Below are 18,665 nucleotides of genomic sequence, written 5' to 3' on the forward strand. Positions count from 1 at the left end.
AAGATGGATAGCTGTGTGTCTGCAATTTTCAAGTTCATAAACAGACTTTCTCCAAACATAGCCTAACTAAACTTAGAGAATTATAAAGAAAAACAAAACAAACAAGAGAAGATCCATGATTCCATCCTATTGGTACTTTTCTCTATCAAATCTATTCTCTATTTTCAGACATGTTCAGGGCCTTCCAGTGATTTTACTCCTGCTCCTTATTCCTTTTGGAATACTCTTTCCTCACTTTCTTCATCTCATCATAGCCAAAGCCTGCCTAGCAGTCAAAGCTCAGCTTAAAGCTTCCCATCTCCACAATTTTACCTGATTTCAAGTGCAGAGGTATAACAGATGATTAAGTTTTGAGAAAAAATAGTGTGTTTCTCTGGCTGCCGCTTGAAGAAGTTGGCCATCCCGGGGAGGTAAATGATTTTCAATAAATACTCTTTTGAATAGAAAAAAGAATAGAGTTGTGACAAACTAAAATCTAGGGGTTAAAGTACTACTGACACTGCAACCTATCCTTAACCCTTCTGGAGTTTAGCACATTTTCATTTCAATCAAATCATTATTGCAACACATCTCTGTAGCTCCCTAAAAGTAATAGAGGGATGCTTGGGTGGCTCAGTCGGTTAAGTGTCCGGCTCTTGGCTCCAGCCCAGGTCATGATCTCACAGCCGTGGGATCGAGCCCCCCATTGACTCTGTGCTCAGCGTGAAGCCTTCTTGTCCCTCTCTCTCTGCTCCTCCCCCACCCCCAAACAAATAAATAAATTCTTTAAAAAAAAAGTAACAGATAACCTAACATTAACTATTTTCATTAAAAATAAATTTTAAATAATTACATGAGCTCTCTAGAGATCACTGCAGACAAGCTAAATTGTAACATTAAACTTGGAAATCATTTTTCTGCCCCATGATTTCCAGCTTCTTAGAGCCCCTAACCCATCTAAGCAAGAGAGATATCAACACTTAACTGAGAGATTTGAATTCTTCAGGCTTATTTTCTCAACTTTCTTCCTAAAATTAAGATTCCACAGATGGGTAATAAATATTTGAAGAAAACCCAATTTCTTTCTTGACTATGTTTTTTTTCTTTAGTGAGATATTCCATAAGTGAAATTCATATGTAAATAATTACCAGTATGTTGAATTTTACATATTTCTCTTCATGCATGCTAAAAGTGGTAATTTTTTTCAGTTTCCAGTGAGGAGAAGGTGTCTATTATTTCCACATTGTCAAGGAAAAAATGTGAATCAAGACAGCCTCTCAGAAGTATCTACAATGATTCTTCACTTAATCAACTTTGTGAACATCTCACTGAGTCTATTATTTGCCATTTAACTTCAAGCATTTCTGGTAACACCAAAGATAGTAGAGAAAAAAAGAAAACACTGGAAAGCCAAAATGTAGGATTTAACAAGATTATTTCAATTAATTCTCAAATGTCTGAAAGCAGGTCAATTTCTATTGGGGAACTTGCTTTAAGTATTTCCGATATCATCACTGAAATCCTTTTTAACAGTAATATTATAGAGGTTGACATTGCACAGCAAATGTTTCCTTTAAAAACAAAGTACATTTACTGCCCAAGAGCAGCTTCTGCTGACTTTGATAATCTCTTTCAGGATCTCTTAACAGGAGTGATTCAGGTAATGTCCAAAGAAATAGGAATAAACCATCATCTTGAAAGCAATGGAAGAAAAAAATCATTTTCCATGCTTAGAAGAAATAGTGTGACCGTTTGCAATGAAACAAATACCATGGAAAGACAGAAAGGCTCCAGAGATTGGGAATCATCTAATTACCAAATTGATCATCTCCTTCAAAAAAGTAAATTAAATTATCTGGCATGTCAGTTAGACAATCTGGTTGGTACTCTAAAAACTCGTGAATCCAAAGAAGTAGTCAATAAAGTTTTTAATATTGTTTTAGATTTATTTTTACCAGATGAACATCCAGGTGAGGCTATGAATTCTGATAAAAAGGCAGGAACATTTTTTTCATCCTCAAATGATCAGCAAAGTAACAGCATACTTGGAAATAACTTGGGCCTCACCCCCAAATCAGTTTTTCTTCTCAATGTCGTGTGTGAGAAACTTATCAGAACACTTTTGGAAAAATGCACAAACACTGTTTTTCTTGATAATAGCCCTCTTTCCAATGAAATATTAGCAGAAGAATGTAAACTTTTAAAAACACTGCAAAGCTTAGAAGATGAAGAATTTGATTACTGTAAGGGAGCAATGGACTGTGAACAATTTCAAGGAGATTATATGTCAGACTTTTTAGAAAATCTGGCAGAAATGGATCAGGATTTATTATCATCAGACTCTATGCTTACTATTATTTCCCACAGCTTGGTTAAATCATTGATGGACAAACTATGTCATAGTGTACAACTCCCCCAAAGCCCACCTTTTGCAAACAAGCCTTTGAAGTACGGAAGAAAAAAAATGCAGTCTAGTTTCATAAATGCAAACAGGCCAGAATTCACAGAATTAGGACAAGGCAAAGCCTTTTTAGGATTCATGAGTTATGATGGTAATACTCTGACAGGATCCCTGAATAGTCCCAGTGGGGTTAGCTCCAAAATACAAGCAGCATTTGGCAAGAAGTGTTCAGTAAATTCCACTTCTGTGTCACCTCTCAAAAGACAGGGAACAAAAGATATGGATTCAATACCCATCCATAATAAGCTATATCCAGGAGATATAAATACAGGTGTGTACTCGGCCACATTTTTGGAGGAAATAATTTCAGAACTGTTTTTTAATCTCTCTATTTCACTGTGGGACAAAAACAAAAACATCACTGAGGGCTGGCTCTATGCGATGAATACAATATTTGTCAACAATGTAGTGAATGAGATTAATAATGCACACGTCACTGTTTTACGGAATGTTGAAGAAAGGCTGTGTTTTCCACCAATCCATAAAGAAACTATTAGTAGAATTGTTGATTCAGTTTATTATGATGTTTTACAGCAATATAAATTGAAAGTGACCTGTGATGATAATCTAGCATGTGACAATACCTCAATAGCAGAACAAATAACTAACGGCATACTGTCAGAGATTTTAGACTACCAACTCCCATCTTACTTCAGAGGAAAGCTCATACCGAACTCATATTACTCTCTCCAAGCTGAAATTATATTGCAGAAACTTCAAAATAACCTGAGAAAATTTACTTCCCAGTCTAGGTCTTCAAGAGGCTACAGCACCACATTGTCCCACTCATTTTTAGAAGATATCATCCGAAGACTTTTATCTCAACTCATTCTTTCACCCAACAAGGCTTCCTCTTTGGGAAACAAATATTTCATGAGTCCAGATTTCAATGAAATGTCTACCTGTATAATAAATAAGGTTATATCAGCCATTTCAAAACATAAAGTTTGGTTCACTATATATGACAATCAATATCTATGTACTGGAAAAAACCTCCAGAAGATGGTGGATTCTGTTTATAGTAATATCATGCAAATGTCTGACTCTCTTGTTTCAATACAGAAAAGTATAGTTAGCCGAAGCCCAATTATGATTGACCGAATAGCCAGTTTTATTATCCAAGAGATTATTGAAAATCATCTTCAACCATTTTTGTGTGGAGAAGGTTTACCTCGTCCAAAGACTCCAATGGATGCAGTATCAAATATGGTTAAGCAGGTTCTCAATGAAGTCACAGAGTCACACAGACCCCAGACACCATCACCCTTAGGTATTTATCCTGATACATTTGTAGGGGAAATTGTTGCCAGACTTTTATCAAAGATTTTCAGCACAAAGCATAACACTGAAATTGAACTGGAAAATATGACCCAAAAAATAGTAAACTCAATAAATAACCATTTTCACAAAGCTAAAATTCACTTTCTATATGATGGCAAAGAACAATCTTACACCTCTGTAAATATCGATATTGTGGATGAACTTGTCACCTCAATCTATAGAAATGTTTTAGAACAGTATGGGCTAGACCCTGAAGTTGATAAACAGTCTGAAGACAGTGATATTTTTGTGGAAAATATTACCAATTTAATTGTAGCAGCTATTTCAGATTACCTTCTTCATCCACTCTTTTCTGGTGATTTGTCATCATCTTCCCATTCTATTTCAATCGCTGAGAATATTGTTCAGGACATTCTTAGTAACATCAATAAATCTACCAAGCCAAGTCAGAGTTTATCTCCATATAACACCTTGCTGCCATACACATTTTTAGAAGACATGATAAGAGTACTATTATCTAGAATCTTTCCATCGGCAACTAGCATTGTTCCAGACAGAGAAACTCCAAAAGACATATCAAGAGTGAATTTCAATGAAATTGCTTCAGAGATAATCAGTGATATTAGGATGAAAATTTCCCAACATGAAATTCGATTTTCAAAAAATGAAGAAGAAACCAAGTTTGTTTATTCAGAAGATGATGTTCAGCATCTCGTTGACTCAGTATTCAAAAATATTTCACAAAACTCTGATTCTCAAGAACCAGTTGAGCAAAATATCACAAGTAGTAATGATATTCTTATTGATAGAATAGCAGGGTTTATAATTAAACATATCTGTCAACAACATCTTCAGCCATTTGTGGATGGAAAGCTATTACCTTCTTCATCATACACATATTTTGATGATGAGAGAAAGCAGTGGTTTTATGCCACTGTTTATTCCTCAACTTTTTTGGAAGATGTAGTCTCTGGGGTTTTAAGCAAAATATTCCACAGGGTGTTAGGCATTGTACAAACAAAATCAGTAAGAGATTCAGAAGATGAACTATTTGATAAAGCTGAAAAACTCATAAATTTGATAGCAGAAGAATTCTCAAAATTTGAAGTTAGCATTCTAGAAAATGCTGAGGAACAATTGTGTTTGCCTCCAGTGGAGAGAGAGATAGTCAAGAACATTATTGACAAGGTGTACAGCAAACTTCTGCAAGAATATGAGATGGAAATAACGCCTGATAAAGATTTTCTAAATGACACAAAGACATTAGCTGCAAGGATAACCAAAATCATCCTTGCTGAAACTTTTGATTTCCAAATTCATCCAAACCTTATAGGAAAGCTTCCTTTTAAGTCACACTCCAAACTCAATACTAATGTTTTGATGAAGAGAGTTCAATGGAACATTACCAAATCAAGATTTCAAAGGCAGGCATCAACAATATATACTACCATGTTATCCCATACTGATTTGGAAAAAATTGTCACTCAGCTTATATCTCAGATGAGTCCATTGGCCCCCAGAACAGAACATCTAGATAATTCTCAATCAGACCTAAGTAATACAGTCATAAAACTGATAAATGAAATTATGTCAATAATTTCAAAACACGCAATATGTATTATTAAACATGGAAATGAAAAACAAAGTATGATTTCAGAAAAAGATATCCAGTCTATGGTTGATTCCATTTATGCTGATCTTTCACATTCGAATCTATACCAATCTCTTACAAAAGATAGAAAAGGTATAAGTAACATACCTGTTTCAAAAATAGCAAGTTTTATAATAAAAGAAATCTTTAACCACCATCTTCAGTCATTTTTATCTGGAGATAAAACTCCTGTTTCATCAGCAGTTGATCAAACATATAAACAGAAAGCAATAGATCCTAAACAAAGAGAGATGTCTTTCATTGTGAACTCAGCTTTCTTTTTGGAGGAAGTAATTTCTGAGCTTTTATGTAAACTCCTTTATGCATTCTCACATAATTTCTTGGCTGCTGAAGACCCAGATACAGTAAAAGCCAAAATTACCAGCATTGTTACAACATTAGTAAATTCAATTGTCCAGGAGTTTACCACATCAGAGATTTTAGTTGCAGATAACTTGGATGATGATACGCGTTTTTCAGAAGGATATAAAGAAATTGTTCAAAAAACAGTCAACCTTATTTATGAAAAGATTTTAGATGAATATAAATCTCTGATTCAAGTATACAGGGCTATACAAAGTGACACTGTTGGTTTTGGAAGAAAAATATATCATTTGCTATTAGAGGAAATTTATGACTACCAGGTGCAATCATTAATTTCAGGAGAATTAATGTCTTCTTCCTATTCTTCCCCTCAAGCTGATAATATCATTAGAAATGTGCTCAATGTCATCACAAGTGATAGCCATACCTTGCCATCATGTATTACTGTGCTGCCTCGTTCTCTTTTGGAAGATATGATTTACAAGCTGCTAGTGCATATCTTCCCTTCACCTGACACTGAAAGTAAACTAAAAGAGGAAGAAGTTACATCAGATTGTGAGTTTATAGATGCAACTTCAAAGCTGACAGATGAAATTATCAAAGAAATTTCTGAACATGAGATCTGTCTTGCCACAGCAGAGGAGAATGCAGAAAGTATGCAATTAGAAATGATTGAGAATTTGGTTGACTCTGTATGTAATAATATTTTGAAAAAATCTGAATTTCAAGCTGAAGTACAGAAAGGTGCAGACAAAAAAGGAGGCTCATTCCTCAGTAAAATAGCTGGATTCATCATGAAGGAAATCATGGATCATCATCTACAACCATTTTTACATAGTGAAGAATCATCTTCCAGTGAGGTATCTGATTATGGGCATATGTCTGTACTTAGTAAACCTGGTAAAGAAAAGACACAGCCTTCTCTATATTCAGCTACATTTCTGGAAGATGTAATCGTTGACCTTGTTCAAAAATTTTATTCTCTTCCAAGTATTATTGAAGATTCTAAGAAAAAAGAAATCCTAGAGCCAGACATTGTGGGCTTAGCTATAAAATTTGCAAACTCTCTGTTAGGAGAGTTTAGGAAAAGTAAAATTAAAGTTCTACCAAATGCTGAGGAAATGTTTTCTTTTCCACCAATTGATAAAGAAACAGTTGACAAGATATCCAGTTTTGTGTATGATCAGTTCATAGGAAAATATGGCTCTAGTGATATTCAGAAGGATGATAAGAGTAACACTGTGACAGAAATGATTGCTGCTTTAGCTCAGAAGGCAATCTCTGCTTTTAAGATTCAACCACTTTTCTCAGGAGACTGGTCTTCCACCTTCTTTTCATTTCTAAATCTGGATAACATCACCCAAAGGGTTCAGCACCTACCACAGCAAACCTCTACACAGATAAACAGATGCTTGAAAGGGAATGAACTTGCTTTACCAAAACAATCATATAAACACACTTCTGTAACCACAGGCCAGAAAAATGTGTTAGACACTTTGGAAATAGACAGTGGTGCAATAAGTAGAAAGAAAACTTTCAAAACTGAAGGAACATCAATGAAAAAAGGTGACATCCAAGGTCCAAAAGTTACCTCTATAACTAGAATTATGAAAAGCCATGTAATTAACATGTTATTAGTGCCAGCTGCAAGTGTGGCAAATGAAAAGAAAGAGACAGAAGATAAAACGGAAATTTCAATGAACAATTATGAGAATGTATCAGGAGTTACTTCTCCAACTACTAGTGTGAAAAGTAAAGATAGGCAGGAACCAGATTTGAGGGTAACTCTTAAAAATAATGAAATTGAGAAGAAAAGCATATCAGCCTCAAAAGATGAGAAGAGACAAGGTAATAAGGTACACACAGAATCTCCAGTAGCTACTGATGTTATAGTATATGAGGAGGAAATACTTGGACAAAATTTTGAAATAAACAATGAAAAGAAGATTGACAAAACAAGAGAAAATACATTAAAAAAGGAAGACAACCCCTTTCAGTTATCTTTGACATCCAAAGTGAGCATTACAGGGATCACAACAGAAAATATTTTGAAAACAGTTAGCCAAAAGCCAAAAAAAGAGGTTGGAAAAGACTCTCCATCTCAAACAGATATAAATGAGGAACAATATTTAAATTATGAATATGTTCAAAATGTCACTGAAAACATTTATGACAATATTTTAGAAATATATCATTTTCCAGAATCAGATTATTCAAAACCCCAAAGTCTCCCAAATAATACAACATCACATGTAATTCAAGAAGTCCGCCAAGATTTTACAGAGTCTGTTTCAACAAAGGATTCATCCCTCTCAATTAAAAAAAGTCTCCCAGTCAAAGAGAAAGAAGAAAAGGAGAAAGAAAGAAATACAGAAAAAGAGAAAGAGATAGAGAGAGAGAAAGAAAAAGAGAAAGAGAGTGAGAGAGGGAAAAAAACAGAAAAAGTGAAAAGTAAGGAGATTAAAAATGAACCTAGTAAATCAGACAGTCCTCACTACCCACCAAAAAGTAAACCTGGAATTGTTCCTGCTAAATTTTTAGAAGATGTTATCATCGAAATGGTTAACAAATTGCTCTTTTCTTCCTCATCAGAAACACAAATATGTGATAGATATCAAAATAAAAGTGATGGTGAAAATCAAGCTGAACTTTATGATACAGCTATGAAACTTATGGACTCTCTGTTGAAGGAATTTTCAGACGCTCAAATTAAGGTATTTAGGCCACATAAGGGAAATCAGTTTTTTCCACCTGTAGATAAGGTGTCATCAGTTCCTAATGCACCTCCCAGGCATAAAGAATCAACTACAGATGAAACATCCTCCAACACTAAGAAAATAACTGTGGATAAAATGCCACTTATGCATAAAATGACTGAAAAACCCTCATCAAATAAGATACCTTTCCTCGATAAAATACAAGAAATTGATAGAACATTGGTCAACAAAGTTGTTCATTCTTCTGTGTGCAATATTTTGAAGGAATATAAATCTCAAGACTCAATTTGTAAGAATATAAAAAATAACGGGGAAAATTTAGCAAGAAGACTAACCAGTGCAGTGATAAATGAAATTTTTCAACATCAGCTTAATTTCATATTTTGCGATGAGGTTACAGCTTCAGCATGTTTGCCTCTGGAATCTAAGGATGTTGTTAGAAAGGTCCAAAAGGTGGCACAAAAAGCCAGCAAAGAATGTCAAACATCATCACCATATACCATCATGCTGCCTCATGAATTCTTGGAAAATGTGATTTCAACTCTTTTATCCAAAATTTTCTCAACAGTATCCAACACTGAAGTAGAAACATCTGAGGACAGTTGGTTCACAGAATTGGATTTCCTTCAAATGAAATTATTAAATAAAGTTACAACAGCAATCTCCAAAGATAAAGATATGACGATACAATATGTGCCATCCTTACATCCCAATGATGATGAAATTATTCAATTAGTGATTCATTCTATTTATAATAATCTCTTGTCACAGTTTGGATCACAAGAGATAATACAAAATTGTATAGCCAGCAGATGCAGAATCCTTTCAGAAAGCATAGTTGACTTAATCCTGAAAGAATTGACTGGCAATCAATTGCAAAACTATTTTTCTGGAGAGCTAACTCCACATCAGTGTGCAGAAGTTGACAGTGTTGTTGAAAATATCCTTAAAGTTGTTAGCCAAACTGCTGATGCTCCCCAGCCTCAACCATCATGTGTTCATATACTGCCTTATAACATAATAGAAGAAATTGCTGTAAAATTTTTATTAAAGCTTTTATCTGTGTTTCCAAAAGTGGATAAGGAAAGAACCAAATCTCTAGAAACTGACATGCAAAAAATAAGCTCAAAAATATTAAATTCAATACAAGAATTTATCTCCAAAAGTAAGATTAAACTTGTACCACCAGCCAAGGAATTGCCTACTGTACCTTCAGCTAACAATGAAACTATTGAAAAAGTAGTTAATTCTGTTTATGCCAGTGTTTTAAAGCACTCTGGCTCACACACTTCTATATTTAAAGATTTGATGGGTAAGAGCAATGTCCTCTCTGATATAATAGGTCTTTTAATGGTGAAGGAAATTTCCAATTCTGAATTTCAACCTCAAGTAGAGGACAAAGTATCAAGTTCAGAATTAGTTCTGGAAGCTGTCAAAATTATGGAAAAAGTGGTCAAAATTATTGATGAATTTAAGTCCCAGGAAAAGTCTTCATCCAAAAAAGGTTCTATGTTAGATGCCAGGTTTTTAGAGGAAGCACTGGCCTTGTTCTTGGCTAAAATAGCAAGGTTGCCAAGTGCCTCAAGCAAAGATGCAAAAAATTTATCAAAGCCCGAATTCAATAAAATTGCATCTCAACTGACAAAATCTGTGAAAGCTGAAATTTCCCAAAGTAATATTAATCTTGTTGCTGCTAATCCTGAAGAACACCTTTTAAATCCAGAAAGTATAGAAATGATTTCTCAGGTTATTGATTCTGTTTATAGTAATGTACTGCAACAATCTGGAACCCAGGAAGAACTTTATGATGATATAAAATGTACAAACATTGTTTTCCCTAGAAAAGTGGCTAGTTTAATTATTAATGGAGTGTCACATTTTCCATTAGATACAGTTAGCAGAAAGAATTCAAATGCTAATCTCTTTGGAAATATAGATGTTAATAGAATTATTCAAAAGGCCCAAAAGCATGCTGATATTGATATGCATGAGTTAGAGGAAGAAGAGCCATATCAAGATTCAACTGGAAATTTTCCAATTAAAATAGTTCCTCATTTTGGGAATAAAGCAATCAAAATAGATCCAGAAATTATCTCAGAACACTTAGCAGTAATTTCTGTAAAAACTCAACCTCTTGAGAAACTCAAGATGGAGTGTTTAAGAAAAACCGGACATAGCATAACAGAACTGAGAAGAGCATCAATAAATGGGAGAAGCTACTCCTTACCAGACACATCTAATGTAGAAAAGATAAAGAGAGAAAGACGTATCTCACTGAATAAGTTGGGACGACTGGATGTAAAACCCTTTGAGGTAAGTGCAAAAGCAATAGCAAAAACATAAGTGAATAGTGAGACATGGTTGTTCTGTGATTCCCTTCCTCCAACAGGTATATGGTAATGTATTTTTGTTGTTATTGTCAAGCCCAATAGGAGAACCAGTTGCATGGGTTCATCCATAGAGTCATATAATTTACTGGGACTTGCCATATCAGCTTAGGGGCTCCCACTAAAGATCTCAGGCTAGTTTTCTTATGAAAATGAGTTTAAACTGGCATTTTTTTTAAAGAAAAAAAAATGCAGGACATACCCTTAATAGTAAAATAAGGCTGACTGAAATTATAATCTTCAATTGCAAAATCAGAAGAAACACAATCTCATATAGTTCCTGTAGTTCTTTATTGTGGATATTGAAAGCAGTTTTAAAAGGCCAGTTAATAGAATATCAGGATATATGAGGTTTCAAAAACTATCTAAAATAGTTTAATTTCTCAAACTTATAGCTCTTTTTACTTTTAGCAACATTCATTAATAAACATTACACTACAAATGCTAGATTATACTGTTTTCTTATTATTTCATTTCAATTATATTAGCCTTCCTCAAAATTTTCTTTACTCTCAGTAAGTGCCTAATTTCCTCTTCTATCCATATTCTAGACCCAGCTGCCTGAATGCTGCCATTTTGTTGAACCAATTTCCTCTTGCTATGGACCTAGCTCTTCCCTAAAGCTCCATACTAGGGCCCCAAGTATATTAAACTAATTAGGGTTTTAAAATGTCAAAACCATGTTCTTGTTACATGGAAACTATACCACTGAGGACAAAGGGATTGTCTGGCCTATACATTTACAATGACCTACACATTTTGAGTTTTGTCAAATCCCCTTGTAATGATGGTGTTCACTCATTAAAAGACCGAGTGTACTTAGGGGAATAATCTATGGCCAGGAGAAAGGTTTTATAGAACCATTCTCCCTGAAGCATAAACCTGAAGTGAATTTTTTTTCCAATACTGTTCTGCAACACACTGAACTAAGTCTTAGGGCTGGTAAATATGTTAATTAGTGCTTTATGTTTTCGTACTCAAATACTGAGATCATCATGAGCTGAGGCATAATTTAATCTCCTTTGCCCTAAACATTTTGGATCAGAGGACAGTCCTTTTCACCCCTAAGGTTTGCTCTTCTATATGTGTTCTCATCATTGTATTAGCATATTACTTAGTAGTCTTCATTTATATACAAGTAATCCCTTCGGGGTAAAATTTGTGTGAACAGATTGTAGAATAACATTGCTCAAAATTCGTTTTTAATTATCTGTAGAACTGTCTGTCACAAATCTTACTCTTAGTCATTGCCCCTCTTTATTTAAGTCATTTATAGACCACACCAGCAGGAAAGAGAATATTTAATAAACCAAAACAATTACCCATGTCTTTTTAAGAGGAAGAAAAGCCATCTTGAAAATTAAAAAAAAAAACACACATATTAAAGAAATAGATAATAGATAAAGACACATGATTTGTACCAGCCTGGGTATCAACACTATCTCTAGCATAGGGACAGAGAAGAGACAAAAGAACAGTAGATCTCACCAAAGAACCTAGACATTTGATGGCTCTATGACAGGGCTTTGTTTTCTGTTTTGAGTACTATATAGTCCCAACACACTATGCATATACATATCAAAATTATATATAGTAACAAATTCCAAAGCCATATGGAATGATTTTTGATTTTTCTAAACCACTAATTCCCTCTACTAACACAGAAAATCAAAATCATTTGTGTTTTAGTTTGTTAAAAAAGCTGTTTCTATATTTTTTTTCCACAGAAGACATTCTTTTAGGGCACCATTGTCTGAAAAACTGGCTCACAGTATTATAAAGGGATGTTGAGGTCTACGATTATTAAGTCAGTTTGGAGGTCCTGTGGCATCATCAAAAGCTACAGATATTAGAGAAATTCTATTATCTAATTATAATTGTCTCTTCTTTGATCTGTTTTTAGACATTGAAAGTGAAAAGTAAGACTTGACTAGAAGGGTTAAAAAAATTAAGATTTATGTTTTGAAGATCCTTTTGGAAAATATAACCAAAGGATCAGGAGTGGAAGAACAGGGATTAAGGAGTCAAAGACCTTCACAAGTTTTGTTATTCATCATTTTTAAAAGCCAAGATCAGACAATACCTTGATTTTTTTGTTGTTGAATATATGTACATTTAGGATTCTCTATGATTGCCTATCTAGAATTTTAGAAAAATAGATTATAGTGTCTACTTCTGTCCCAAAACTTTCAAAGTCAATGAAAAAACAAAAAGTAAATTATGATGCAACAAAATATAAAGTTTAAGCAAAAAAAAAAAGAAAACAAAGGAAAAGGAAAGTAAAAAGAAAGAAAGAAACCAGTGTTAGATGTTCCTCTACACTTTGGAGTAAATTCTCATAGATTAATATGATCTCTGGCATATAAAAGAAATGCTAGACACCAACAAATATTTTTCATAACTTTCATTTGTTTCTTCTTTTTAAAACATTGCTAATATACAAAGAGTGACATTTGAAGATAATACTCCTTAAACTGAAACTATAAATCATATTAAAATAGTTAAATTACAATAGAACCACAGGAAGAATGATTGAGGCATTTGTTTTTAATATTCATTGTACCTTCAATTCCAGGCTGTTTGCAGAAATTCATTTCAGAATATAAGAAAGCCTGATATCACCAAGGTAGAGCTTTTAAAAGATGTTCGGAACAAAAAAGATCTTATCATTCGGTTAGTAGCTCATGATATTGATCAAGAAAATTCAGCAAGTACCAAGGAAGAGGAACTAATGTCTGAAGATGAAGTTGTTTTAAAAGAGATTGTACAAGAAGAAAGCTTAAGAGAACAATTTGAAGACCAAGTGAAAGAAGCCATGAAGCCAGTAGAAAGCAAAGTTGTTTCTCCCAAGCCAACACAAAGCACAAACAGCCTGAAAAAATTTTTGTCTCTAAGCAAATGTTGTCAGCCCACATCCAGTGCAAATATTGAAAGTACTGAAGCAACCTCAAATCATATGATAGACCCCAAAGAGAGAAAAGTTAAAAGAGCTATTGCTGAGCTTGACATGGCCACGTGTTCAACAACCATGACTGAAACAGGCTCTTGGGAGAAAAAGCCACAGAGTAAGGTGAATGAGAAACATAGATGTCAGTGACAGATATCTATGGAAAAAGTAGAGATCTTCAGAAAATCTGTCCAAGAATGTAACTTAATTAGCCAGAAAAGAATATTAAAATGGTTCCAGTTTCCTCCTGAGCCTGGTAATATTTACAGTATAAAAGAAATTATTAACAGATGAAACCATAAAACTTAATGGAGGGAAAGCAGATAATGAAAAGAGACCTAGATTAGTTAGAAGCCAAAGGAGAACATAAAATAGAAACCATTGAAAAAAAAATGCAAGCTAATTATTTAAATCTATTATTTAATAAATTTCAGTCCCTTTGTATTTTGGCTGGTAAATATCCATTGGACATTTTGTGTAAAGAAAACTTATATAGGTAGGATAGAACTAGAGAGTGGGTCAGTGTAGGAAGAAGAAAAAAAGATTCATACAAATTTAGATTGTCTGGGTCTGAATCCTGACTCTCACTTAATAGCTATGTGACCTTTGGGCAAGCTACATAGCCAACTTTTTTCTTAAAAGTTACTTATCCAACATGCCCAAAATTAACAGGCTAATCAAAATATTTTAAATATCACCCTTACTATCAGCCCATAAGCTCCACTATCATCATGGGGTATAGCTCTTGCCCCTAGTATCATGCCCCTCAAATGATGGTCTGGATTTCAGTGACCTTTGGGGTTTGTCCCTTTCCAAAAACTGGTACCAAAACATGTTTTTGGAAAGTGTATATGATTTAGGATTTCCTGGTGAGACAATTCTATTGATTATCCAGTTGAAATGATTCTTGGGTATATACAAAAGCTGAGGTGAACAAGAGAAAAAGAACAGAGATACAACTCTGTTCAATTCAGAAGCTTAACAGGTAAATTATCTTAATGCAAATTCTGATCTATTTGTTGGGAAGCTGTGTGTAATTTCATGACCAGATGCAGTCTTCAGAATAGTTTTCTTGAGCCTCATAGTCAGAAATGCTGGCTTTATAGATAGTTAAAGAAATGTTATAGCATAACATTTACAAAACTCAAAATGGAGGGGCACCTGGGTGGCTCAGTGGGTTAAGCAGCTGCTTTCAACTCAGGTCATGATCTCAGAGTCCTGGAATCAAGCCCCATGTTGGGCTCTCTGATCAGCAAGGAGCCTGATTCTCCCTCTCTCTCTCTGCCCCTCCACCTGCTTTTGCTCTCCCTCTCTCTCAAATAAATAAATAAAATCTTAAAAAAAAAAACTCAAAATGGATTATATGAACAATAATCCCAATAATAGTGGCTTTTTTGAGATTTGAAGAAATACCACAATAAAGATATTCTCATAAAAAATATGGCCATGAAATCACACATGACTTCCCAACAAATAAAGTACATGTTAAGATGGTTGACCTCAAAAACTTCTGAATTGACCAGAGTTATGTCTCTGTTCTTTTTCTTTTTGAACTCAGTAGGATAGGATTTAGAATATTTGTAAAAGGCAGAAATTGAAAGCTATATTCTTCAAATACTGTTTAAATTTACATTTAAAGTCTATTCAAACTCCAATATTATAATATAGATCATCAGCACTGAGCCATTTCCAAAAAACAAAACAAAAAAATGTAATGGAAAGAGACCTTTTAATTAGAATTAAGGGGTTCATTCATCTTTTAAGTAATCTTTAGAATTTTTTTTTTCATTATAGTGTAGATTAGAGTGCAAAACATGCCAATAAGGTGAGAAAGTACATGTCAAACATGTAATATGTATTTTTCACTTTTCCAGAAAGAAAAATGGAATCCTAGTACTGAACCAACACATTACTTCATACATAGAATCATGAGTTCATCTTCATACAACCAAGAAGATCTGATTTCATCTGCCAGGTATATGAAATTAAAGCAGTATAAAAATAGAAATCTGAGATGAAAATAATATTTATGGGAAGAATGGGGTCCCTGGTAAAACTATGGCTGGGCAAATATTCAGCCTTGGACGTTCCCCCACTGCTTCTTATTCTTCCCTCCTATACCTTCCCACTGTGGAGACTTCCTGAGGCCTTCCCCCTTTCTACCTGATCCCTGATTTCTAGTTACCTGTTTTCTACATCTTTTCTAGTATAGCAGTGTCTTGGATCAAGAATTTGCTAGTGTATTTTGGTTTGGGCTTTGGGTTTTTAACCTGGGAGATAGGCACAATGATATCTGCACTTATCAGCCCAAAGGGTTCCTAATCAACTCTCTTCAGTAGCTAAATGTTCTAGTGTATATAACTGCCTGCAAGAAGAATTCAAAGATGAAAGGGGGCATTGTTAGGTAGAGCATTCAGAGATGAAGTCTGGAAAACAATGGAGCTTGATATGGGCCTCTAAGTATAAAAAGAGCATTTATATGAGAAGATAATTAAGGTTTGGACAACTATAGGAGCAAACTCTGGAGTGTGTGGCATTACAGAGGACAGAGAGAGTAAAGTATACTATATACTTGAAATCTAATAACTATATCTAGAAGAGTTAAAACTTGTTTAAAATTGTTCTTAAGTTTATGAATATTCTTATATTCATAACCCAGAAGAGGTAACATTTTCAATTATAGGAGAAAGAATGGGTATAAGGAGGAAAATCTGCCTGGTTACATTTCTTTCCACACAGCATGAAGGAATTGTTTCTTTTTGACACTGACACTGACATTATTTTGGGGACACCCATCATTGTTTCTCTTTCCTGTATAATGGTTATTTTAAAATACATTATTGATGAAAGCACCTCTCTCTTGTTTATATCAATGATGAAGACAGAGGGCATAGATAACATCAAATAAAAGTCAGTTTAGAGCAAAATGGCAGACCAGAAAACTACAGGCCCTTGTTTCCTCAGGAAAACAAACAAACAAAAAAGAAAACTACAAACTGATAAAATAACTTTATATGAGCTCTGAAAAATAGCCAAATATTTGCAATAATCAGGTGAATGAGTAATCAAGGTAAAGCCACATTCAAAATGCTAGGAAATTCCAGATTTTTGCTTGCCTTTGCACAATCCCCTCTGCAACATGACAAGACACAGTTGGAAAGAAATGGCCCAATTCCCAGTTCCCTCCTTTGGGATTGAAAAAACAGATTGGAACTTGTTTGCATTGTTCTGCTAACTGTGTGCTGCCTGAGGGAATTTTTCTGTCTCACCTAAATAGATTGAGACAGTGGCATAGTTTGGAACTATGCCTGGAAATCACAGAAGGCAACTGATGGGTGCCACAGTGCATGAAAATCCCAGAGGACTACAAGATGCACCTGAAAGCAAGAGATTACTGGCAAAAGAATACAATGAATATTGAAGGTCCTGAAAATAAGCATGATGGGAAGCATTCTTGGGAAATAAAACATTGAAAAGAAGATCTGACAAAAGGGAGTCCTTGAAGTTCAGCTGGGAAGATGGCAGAAGGAGGACCCTAAGCTCACTTTGTCCCCAGATACAACTAGATAACATCCATGCCAGTGTATATAACCCAGGAAATGACCTGAAGACTGGTACAAGAAACTCCACAACTAAAGGCAAAGAAGAGGGCACATCAAAAAAGGTAGGAAGGGTAAAAATATGGTCTGGGAGCAAAATGGACAATGGCCTTCCACAGGAAGGGAGCTAATGGCATAGAGAAGGGCAGAAAACAGATTTTCACCCTGGGAAACTCAAAAATAAGGAGGATGAATCTCCATAATATTTGTCTTTGAAAGTAAGAGGAGCTGAATTTCATGAGTTCTTAAAACCAGCAGGACTTGTTATTTTAAAAATCAGCAGGCTTGGCTGTGGTAGAGCCCAGAGGTGTTAGGAAGTGGAGTCCCTGCCCTTAAAAAGACAGCATGACAGGGCGCCTGGGTGGCTCAGTTGGTTAAGCGACTGCCTTTGGCTCAGGTCATGATCCTGGAGTCCCGGGATCGAGTCCCACATCAGGCTCTCTGCTCAGCGGGGGGTCTGCTTCTCCCTCTGACCCTCTTCCCTCTCATGCTCTCTGTCTCTCATTCTCTCTCTCTCAAATAAATAAATAAATAAAATCTTTAAAAAAAAAAAGACAGCATGACAAATAACCCATGCAGATACAGGATAGAACCAGCAGTTTGAAAAATGCAGTGGACAGACAGGAGGGAGAGTGATCTGCTCATGTCAGAGTGCAGCCCAGAGAGACAGGGATCATGGGGAGGTCCATCCAGGAATAAAGGAGCTGGCAGGTGCCATTTCCCTCCCCTGCCCCCCAGCATAAAAAATGGCCACCTGTGGGACCCATGCAGTACCAACACTCCCCCCCCCAACACAAACACACACACACACACACACACACACACACTTCAGCAGATCCACCCTTCTCAGTAATGCTTACCTCAGTCCTGGTATGGCAGTCCCCTTCCCAGAAGACCAGTTCAAACCCTGTCAATACCACATCACCTGACCCCCGAGTATTTTGCAGGACCTCAGTCCCAGCAGCAGTGGGGGCAGGTCTCATTTTGCAAGCAGACCACTGCACACCTTGCTGTCCACAATAGGAAAATACAGACTCTGCAAACAATTGGACTAAAGAAAAAAGAGACTAGGACTCAACAGCAGAGCATACACAACACACATAAGAGATACTCCCTGAAGTGCCAGGCCCTGGCGAACAGGAAACACTGTGCTGCAAGGCACTACAGGACATCTTCTTCATAAGTCTGTTATCATTAAGAGCAAGTGAGTAGCTAACTTTCCTAACACATAGAAACAAACACAGAAAGTCACACAAAATGAGGCGACAGATAAACATCTCCCAAATGAAAGAACAGGACCAAACCATAGCAAGAGACC

General features: G+C 35.3%; 1 protein-coding gene across 6 annotated transcripts in view; it reads left to right on the forward strand.

Annotated features, from left to right (window-relative positions):
* Nucleotides 1-18,665, forward strand: part of FSIP2 (fibrous sheath interacting protein 2) — a 103,811-nt gene that overhangs the window by 60,687 nt on the left and 24,459 nt on the right. For 5 of the 6 annotated variants that reach the window (XR_003519251.2, XM_027590452.2, XM_027590453.2 and 2 more), the window contains 3 exons: nt 1,189-10,727; nt 13,377-13,871; nt 15,623-15,723. Coding sequence is in view for 5 of the 6 variants with exons in the window: in XM_027590452.2 (XP_027446253.2) it covers nt 1,189-10,727; nt 13,377-13,871; nt 15,623-15,723 (10,135 nt within the window). In the remaining variant the exon portion in view is untranslated. Of the gene's footprint in view, nt 1-1,188; nt 10,728-13,376; nt 13,872-15,622; nt 15,724-17,025; nt 17,295-18,665 lie in introns of those variants that run through there. The other variant, XM_027590456.2, reaches the window with a different exon arrangement.

The sequence above is a fragment of the Zalophus californianus genome, chromosome 3 (genome assembly GCF_009762305.2).
Source record: "Zalophus californianus isolate mZalCal1 chromosome 3, mZalCal1.pri.v2, whole genome shotgun sequence".
In the NCBI taxonomy this organism is placed as follows: Eukaryota; Metazoa; Chordata; class Mammalia; order Carnivora; family Otariidae; genus Zalophus; species Zalophus californianus.